A 9,438-nucleotide genomic window follows, 5' to 3' on the forward strand; every position below is an offset into this window, starting at 1 on the left:
TTCTATTCCCCAAAATAGTGCTCAGTATAGTGATCTGGATGTTGGCATGTAGGGGGACTATAGGGCTTCTTTTTGGAACTCTAGGGCCGGGGCGACTCGTCTTCATAATCAACAACAGATTTGCATAAAGCGTGTCGGCGTGTCGCAAAAATGGCCATGTGTCCCAAACTGCTCACGACAATTACAACAATTGGGCACCACCATTAGAGGTGCGTTCATTAATGTAGTAAGCAAAGTATAGACGTGTGTGGTTTGGGACACTGGCATGGATGTCACAGGCGTCTAAAGTACTACTACGTCTAGATTACTTTGGACAGAGTTTCAAGTTTCAGGTTTATTTGTCATTTGCACAACATGTCAGGACATTTATGCATTGAAATGCTTGTGGTGAGGCTCAGGTTGATGCTCTGCAGGAGGACAAAACTATATACATACTAAACATATTAAAATAAAGTTATATAAGAATTATATTAAATAAATACAAACACACACAAAATATACACAAAAGACAGGAGGGATCTGTAGAAATTCTCTGATATGTACATTTATGAGTGCTCTGTAAGCTTCCTAAGTGTAGATGGCTTATCTATGACATAACTGCAGCGTCAGTGCCGTCTGCATCGTCCCACGATAAAAGTAATGTCTGCACCGCTGCTGCTGCTACAGCCTGTCAATCATTTGACTGATTTCTTTGCACTACATTTGCCAAAAATATATCCCTACATATTACCCAGTGGTTAAATAATAAGTAAGTTTAGTTTTTTAGCAAAAAAGGAGGTTGCTGTGACATAAAACTATTGTTTTGTGCGGAATAATACCCTGGGGTGCAACCTACATGTCTTTAAGAGATGAGTGAAGAAAATATTCACTTTCAATTATTCAATTATTTCAATTATTTTAATCAAGCAAACACAAAAAAAACACTTTAGAATAATTAATAAATTAACCAATTCTTTGGCTCATTGGAAAAAAAATCATTTGTATGATCACTAAAAAAATAGTTAGGTGTGACCCTATTTGGAACGCTATGTCCTCCAGTGCTTTAAAGAAGTATTTTGGTGAAAAAACAATTGACGCAATTTATCTTTTATCTCAAATGTAGTCAATCAGCCAAGATGTCTAATATTTGGTATATATCTCGTTTAGCTTATACCTAGTCTACTTCAGTATCAAAATCAAGTCACATAAGGGGAGGACTATCCTACGAATGGGTGCGGTGTTGCCAAAGTTTGAACCGCCAATATCCTGAGGGAAGGACCAATGCTAAGGGGACTGCACCACTCAAGTGCAAATTTCTTCTAGCAGCCCTGAAGGAATTCCAACTATTCTAAATCCTTCCATCGTTATTTGTTAATTACAGTGGTAGTTGATGTGATGCTTTAGGCCTTCGTGAATTCCTAACCAAAGGTGTCAAAAGTATTCACATTTGTTACTCAGGTAGAAGTGGAGATACTAGGGTTTAAAAAGACTTCTATAGAAGTTGTATAGAAGTATTAGCTTTTTACTCAAGTAAAAGTGTAAAAGTACTGGTTTTAAAACTACTTAAAGTATAAAAGTAAAAGTAATGTAAGAAAAACAAATGCCAAAAGCTTAGGCCACGCCACAGGGGCCTATAGTGCACTACCCCCCTCCCCAAAAACACATTTCTAAAAGCCATAATGACGATAATATTATATTAAAATGTTAATATAAAAAATGTTGGGATGCACTAGGCTGCCTGTTTCAGCTGCAGATCTGCCCATTGAAAATGAATGCCTTTTAGTAATATCAGATATATTAAAGGAGCATCTCTGTGCACTACTGAGCGTTAACATGTGTTTCATGGAGGGAAAATATGATGAGTAGTTGCCTATAAGTATTGTAATGATGCAAAAAGTCAAACTTCAGAGGCATGTGATCAATAAGCTTTATTGGAGTGTAAATGTGGGGATTAGTTTGGGACATTTCACTCGAGTTCTCCTGAGTCTCTGCCAGGGCATCTTCATACTAGGCTACATACGTCTGCTGTGTGCTTGAAGGAGTGTGACGTGACATATGCAGGTGTAATGGATCGCTTACAAACCAATAGGGTGTCAGAATGGTGTATGTTCATACTTCTAATCCAACCACAATCAGATTCACACTTTCCTGATGGTGTGATTTATCTGGATAGGGTTTTTTTGTGTGAAAATATGAGGAGTAAAAAATATTTACTCCAGTAAAGTATAGAGAACCAAACTTTCTACTTAAGTAAGGTAACAAAGCATTTGTACTTTATTATTTGACACCTCTGGACCTAACTAATGGGAGACCTTGCTTTGGCCATATCTACTTAAATATCTTGAGGGAATAGCTGATAGGACAATGGGCTTTTAACCCTTTCTAAAGGTCTGCTGTGTTAGAAAATGTGTGTCTAAATCATCAAGCTTATGTGGTTTGTAATATGTGGTGAACTCTATCTCTATCTATAAGAAAGGCAAATCTATAAAAACTGCGAAACGTTTTAAGCTTCTGTGACTTGTTAGCAACATTAGGCTTGAAGCTCGAGAGCAAAACAAATGCCACCATGTTTCAGTTAATTGACATTTGGGTATTTGGGGTAAGGGTAAAAAACTGTGTAACTTTTGTGCAATTCTTGCTTATCAATTGATTCCTTTAACTATAGCTTAGCTAGGTTGGTTCAATATGGACGCCGCGTATACAAGCTAATTTGTGACCCACTTCCTCACCTCTGCTCCTCAAAGGGGGTGGGGCGAGTGTGTGTTTCTGTTTAAATAAGGCAGTTTTATCAGTGTGACCCAGCTGTGTCTCCCACAACCCCATCACTGGTGTGACAGCGGACGCGCTCCTTCTGTAGGCCCATATTTCACAGAGCAGTCGTGCGTCACTACTGGTAAGTAGTGCTATGTTGTTTACACTCTTTTGTAAGGACTATCATATACAAACTTTCCTTTCTAATTTCTTTTGGGTGTTTACTGCCGTCTTCTGTGCTGCTGAACTTACAGCTACCTTAAAGTATCTGACAGGCCTTTACTCTGTTAATACAGTGCATGTTGGTTATTTTGTGGTAAACTGTATGTTAGAAAATATGGGAAAGTGTATTAATGAAAAGACTGGGGGTGCAAATTTGGTATCCAATGAATGAAGTCTATATTTTAAAACACAAAATAATGTATTAAGGTATTAATAAGAGGAAATATAATGAGAACAGAGACTCATCGAGAGTTATTTTGACTTTAAATGCAAGCATTTGCTTCACTTTTATTGTCTATCATTCAAATATTTACTAGCCAGTCAAGCCAGTTTACAAAGTCAGTGAGACATGTTCCTCCCAATCCCTCCAGACAGAGTATCAAATTCAAAGACACATTAATATGCATACCAAATATTACTATTATTGTTCCACAATTGAGAAATTAACTATTCATATTTGTCTTATGTGCCAGAAGGAAGCCAGAAAGAAGAAGAAGCTCAATTATTGTCGTATCATCTTCATGCCGATATGTCTTTCCTCTCGTTCCGGCAAGAAAACCGTGGCTCTCTTTATCTTTTCCTTTCACACTCCACGTTTTTTCCTCTTTTCTCAGTATATGAGACTTCTGTCCAAACATAGTTGTTTCCATTTAAGTGAACACAAATGTTCATATCAGTAAAAAGCAGGGGTTTGAGTTTTAGGGTGAATGGCTGGCACTACAGGCTACATGTTTTTTCTGTAATAGAACCATATGCTCTTTTTTCGAAGTACGTTTTAGGGCACTTTTTTAGTAACAGACTAGTATAACTGCACTGTGTATGAGAGCACTGCGCCTGAGTTTTTGATGGCTGTTAGGCCCTAAAGCCAGAGATATATTGGCTTCCTTCTGACGAAATAGTTCTCAGCTGTGGAATTCAGTCACTTTTGTTGTGTTTTGCTGTACTGTTATTATATTTTGCCTTTTATATTATACCATTTGGAACAATTCACAAAAGGTACTTTTCATCATTTCATCATAAAAATATTATTTTTGGAACTGCACAATCTCTAGTTTGACAAAAACACTCCTACATTTGGCCAGTCCAACTCAAAGTAGTTTAAATGACAAAGTAACTTTTACTCTAAGTCTCTCTCTCTCTCTCTCTGTATATATATATATATATATATATATATATATATATATATATATATATATATATATATATATCACTGCTGTCCAATGAAAAACATGTTTACTTGCATTTTTTCAATTGAATAACATGCTAATAACTGACATATTAACAACTACCATCTTCACAAATTCATCATTGCATGATGGATTACTGGACCATTCAGCCAAAATAAGGCCACATTAAGCAGAGAAAATAGTAACTTACTCTTACAGCCTTCAACAGTAACCCCCAGCAGCCAATAATTATCCTAATGGCATAGAGGGTGGGGTTGGGGGATGCAGTATGCAAATAGATAGTGCCAGAAGCCACTGGGAAAGGTGTGAGTTTTACTAATCAAAGGCATAAGGTGCATGAATTCATCACCAAGACACTTAGCATTCATTCTCATCCTCCATCTCTCTCTCTCTCCCTCTCTCTCTCTCTCTCTCAGTGTGTGCTGGGATGAGACGTGTGTTACTCCTGGTTCTCCTCTGTGAGTTGGGGGCTGATGTGTGCTTAGGCGAGGACAAATGTCCGCGAGTGTGTTCCTGCCGGGCTGGTGTGGTGGACTGCAGCAGACGGGGGCTGACCACTGACACACTGCCTACATCTTTCCCACTTGACACCACAGAGCTTCGCCTCCATGGCAATCACCTCACAGTGCTGCCCACCGGCCTGCTGGACAAGCTGCGTCCCCCGCGGCGGGTCAGTCTGCACGGGAACTCCTGGACATGTGACTGTGCAGTGCTCTATTTGAGGGGGTGGCTGTTGAAATACGGCAGCGATGCACAGATAAGGTGTGTGTGTGGTTGCTAGTAATAGAGGGAGTTCACTTGAACAGATTGGGTAATTTGGGTAAAGTAATAATAATAATAATAATAATAGTAATAATAAAAATAATGTTTGCTATTAAAAGCAGGCTTGACAGGTTCTATACATTGAAATCTTTAGCTACAATTTTTCTTAAACAGCTAAAAGATTTGAATGCTTTTTATTTAATATCTTAAACTGACAGAGAAAACATGCTGATTATTTGTGTTCCCACATATTTGACATATTATTATTATTAATATTATTATTATTGTTATTATTAGATACGCGTCTAAATACACTGATCTGCCATAACACTGAAACCATTGACAGGTGAATGAGTACCACTGATTATCTAGTTACCGATGTATCCATCAAGGGGCAGCAGGTGAACAGGCAGTTCTTGAAGGTGTTGTTAAAAGCGGGCAAAATGTCTGGGCGTAAGAATCTGAGACACTTTAACAAGGGCCGATTGTGATGGCTAGAGGACTGGGTCAGACCATCTCCAAAACATCATGCAGGTCTTGTGGGGTGTTCCCAGTATGCAGAGGTTAGTACTACCGATAAGTGCTGCAGGGAAGCACAACCGCTGAATCTGCAACAGTGTCATACCAGTGTACCCAAGGCTCACTGATGCTCACGGAGGTCCCACCTCACAACTTACAGGATCTGCTGCTAGTGCCCGATGCCTCAAAACACCTGTTGAGGTCCTGTGGAATCCATGCCTTGACAAGTTTGATTCTTGGCCCCCATGAAAACATTTTACACTGGCCCCACAACTCCAACAGTTCTGCATCTACATTTTATAGGGACCTTGCCAGCGACAGGCCCTTAGAAATGTCCTAACGTTCCCCCCAGTATGGCGCTCTCTGCTGGGAAACCTACACAATATTCAGCTTTTGGTTTTCATGTTATGGCCAGTTGGTGTGTGCTGCAGGTTTTTACTCCAAGTCAAATCTGAAACACCCCATGCAGCCAATCTAGGACCTCTGAACGCAGTAATTAGGTCATTAAGTGGGGTGGGGGTGGGTTAGGGTTGGAAACAAAGTCTGCGGGACAAAGACCACTGTTCTTGGCCATCTTTTTTTCAGAATTCAGTCTTTGAGATGTAAACAGAATCACACAAGTGAACCTACACTGTCTTCTCAGATGTTTTTCTAACGGTAATTGTTGGGAAATCTGAAAAAATATGGCTTCTTTATTTTGCCTAAAAGCGCCATGCATCTGTGTCTCCACCCTGAATGGGTTTTAAAAAGCATCTTAGGCTAAAACCTTATCTTCAGTCTATTGTAAACCAATGTGGTCAGCAACAGGTCGTGTCTGTCGCCATTTTGTTAGCTTAGCTCTCTGTGAAGGAGCTTTTAGAGGGAGTGTAAACATACCTGACTCTATAGCCTCAATTCTTTTGAACAGAACATTTCACTCCAAACCTCTCTGAATAACGCCGTCCTTATGATCTTATGGATGGAATTTGGGAATAATCAATGGAGTTCCCTTATCATTTCTATCTCTCTCCTCTACCAGGAATGTGAGCTGCACTTCCCCTCCCAGCCTGCAGGGGAGGCTGGTGGTGCATCTGGTTGAGGAGGAGGTGCTGAGCTCCTGTCGTTACTGGATGTGTGACCTGGCCTTGGCCTCTCAGGTCAGCCTGTTCGTCTTCATAGTTGTGCAGGCGCTCCTCCTGGCTGCGGTCATCCACTTCCTCCGCCGCTTCGACCGGCTGACCTGTGATGCCCGCCGCTCAGCTTATGATGATGGAGCTTCAGAGGGAGATGTGTTACTGAAGGACAGGAACTCCTGAAGAATGAAGCTGAGAAGCCTTCACTTCACTGGTTCCCAGACCTGGTCCTGGAGATCCCTTGTTCTGCATGAATATGTTTACACCCTGCTAAAAAAAATCCAGTACAAGAGCAGCTGGTTTCAGATGGTTCTTTGATGGTCAAGGTGGTTAAAAAGCGTACCCTATGCTGATTGGCCAGCTGGTTAACCATCTCTTGACCTGCACACTGTATGTTGCATTTGTTTTTGATGATCATGCTGATCATGCTGGTCCTCTAGCTTGGTCATCCTGGTCATGATGGTCGACCAGTGTGTTTATGCTGGTCATGATGGTCGACCCATGTGGTCATGCTAGTCGACCAGCTTGGTCCTGCTGGTCATGCTGATCATGCTGATCATGTTGGTTGACCAGTATAGTCAGGCTGATTATGCTGGTCGACAAGCTTGGTCAGGCTTGGTCATGCTGGTTGTTTTTGCTTGGTCAAGTTGAACAGCTAAACCATCAAACTCAAACCAAAACATACCCTATGCTGGTCAAGAGCTCAAACTGGTTGACCAGCATGATCAATTTGAGCTGGCCAGGCTGTTTTTTTTTTTTAGGGTTTAGGGTTGGGTATCGTTCAGAATCTGAAGACAGCAGTACTGATCATTCCCTGACCGACTCCTCAACAATACCTTTTTTTAAACCTTTAAATACAGGTTCAGGTCTTATGCAAGGGTTTGTGCACCACTGGTCGAATTACTGGTGGTCTATTTATTTTTAGCATATGTGCTAAAGATAAATGCGCTATGTGATATGTTTTATAAGTTAGATTTGATTTGTTATGTTGTGTTTTTCTAATATGTTAAATATAGCAAATAGAAATTAAGCCTTTAAATGAGCAGGAAAATCAGTAAAACGTCATTTGACCAGAGGTGCCCAAACTTATGCATATAACTGTAGAACTAATGTATATTTAATATAATGACATAAATGACTTATTTTGATCTATTTCTCTCTGTCCCCTCATAGCATCTTGCTCAGCTGTCGAATTTGAAAAACTTTCATATGTTCATATTTGTTCAACAGATTGCTAGTATTATTATTGTTATGCTTATCACAGATGACTGATGAGACCAATACTTTTAAAATAAAAATTTGGTATTAATACCCAACCCTAGCTACAGCAAAAAATGCACCAACATATCCACAGCAGGTTCTCCTGGAGCGGATTTGGAAACCACCTGATCCTTTCCTTTCTTAGTTATGATTTGCTGAAGAATGTCAGTCGTCTGTTTGTTCTGTTAGGTGTGGAATGTGTTTATCGGTGTCAGATTTTGATTTAGGAATGGTTTCATACTGTATGTTTCCAGTAAAAGCAGGCTATATTCCCAGCAGTGAATTCCCATTTTCTACAATAAAATATTTTGGCTCTTTTTTATCATAAGATATTATGTGAAGTTATTATTCGAGTGAACAACAGATACTGTGTGTGTGGTGTTGTGTTGCGTGGTGTTGTGGTGGGGCAGGGGGGATGTGTGTGTGTGTGTGGGGGGGGGGGGGTGTTGGGGAGAATTATAGGGATGTGTTGTAGTTAGAGGTGTAGGTAACAGGTATAATCAATTCATAACCCCAGTTATGAAATGAAATCTAGATAAAGTGGACATTTGTGGCAAACATCAGAATACTCCCCTTCAATTTCATACATGTGGCTTTCGGTTTTTCTCAGCTCATATGGATAAACTGACTCCACATTCAAAATGCATTAAAATCCAATAATCATTATAAGCTGATGAACGATTGTAGACCTGATAGAAACATATTTATTCACCTGATTTGTCATTTTAAAACCAGAGACCCTGACATGAGACAGAGACATGGCACGATGGCTTTCACAATGGAAATCCTCATGCCCTCATACTTTCTAGTATATACAGTATTTAGGGTTTACCTTTCCAGGATTTGGCGGATGCTCTCATGCAGAGTGACCTACCTTTAAATCTTGTTACACATGTAGGAGAATCTACACCAAAAATACATGTTAAATACATTAAACTACACACATAAACAGCTCAGATTCATTTCGAATAAGTGATATAAGCCTCTACAAGGCTCCCAAACCTATAGAAACAGAGAGACACGTGTTCAGTGTCAGCATTTGAGAAATAAAAGAAAAATATATATAATTAGTATATCATTTTTAACAAAAATATATAAAAATATATAATTTTTAACAAAAAAAAAAAGGTTTTACTGGTTTCTGCTTCTACACAGGTAGGCTTTTAAGTGGACAAGGCCGGCCTCCTAGTGTACTCAGAACAACACCTAACTAACAATTGTTCGTATTGAACACACATACAGCAACATTTATGACAATATAACATATATTTATATACAGTATATACACACATATATGTATATACATTTCCAGGCAACATCCACTGCAGATCAGAAGATCTGCATCAACTTCCAGAACTGACCCTTCACTCCCTGCCTGATCTACACCACAGCCCCGGACAGATGCCTTTGTAGATGTAGGTACTGCTCATCATTTCTGTACACGGTGCTATTTTTATGTCTAATCGGTGTATGTCTAAAAGGTGGAGGTTATTTACATTTAAGTGAAGTTAAGTATTTTTTTACACCTAAAAAATCTACAAAATGTGTCATTTGAACCAGGGTTGTAGAGAGGAACAGCTTAGCGGAGTAGGAACCTTTCCGACGACCGGGTAAAGGAGAAGACGGTAGCATTAAGGAGGTGCACC

At 39.6% G+C, this 9,438-nt stretch overlaps 1 protein-coding gene across 1 annotated transcript; it reads left to right on the forward strand.

The window, feature by feature from the left end:
* Positions 1-2,794: 2,794 nt before the first annotated feature.
* Positions 2,795-8,120, forward strand: gp1bb (glycoprotein Ib platelet subunit beta). Its single transcript, XM_072680989.1, has 3 exons — positions 2,795-2,872; positions 4,556-4,901; positions 6,439-8,120. The coding sequence occupies exons 2-3, from the start codon at positions 4,567-4,569 to the stop codon at positions 6,713-6,715; spliced, it is 612 nt and encodes a 203-aa protein (XP_072537090.1). The 5' UTR covers positions 2,795-2,872; positions 4,556-4,566; the 3' UTR covers positions 6,716-8,120.
* The last annotated feature ends 1,318 nt before the right edge of the window (positions 8,121-9,438 follow it).

Source organism: Salminus brasiliensis, chromosome 6 (assembly GCF_030463535.1).
Source record: "Salminus brasiliensis chromosome 6, fSalBra1.hap2, whole genome shotgun sequence".
Classification (NCBI taxonomy): domain Eukaryota; kingdom Metazoa; phylum Chordata; class Actinopteri; order Characiformes; family Bryconidae; genus Salminus; species Salminus brasiliensis.

What these genes read in the sequence shown, in the direction of transcription:
- gp1bb (XM_072680989.1), top strand. Translation starts at nt 4,567, where the DNA reads ATGAGACGTGTGTTACTCCTGGTTCTCCTCTGTGAGTTGGGGGCTGAT. An exon ending in GGCAGCGATGCACAGATAAG is followed by an intron (nt 4,902 to 6,438) that starts GTGTGTGTGTGG and finishes CTCCTCTACCAG; the next exon opens with GAATGTGAGCTGCACTTCCC.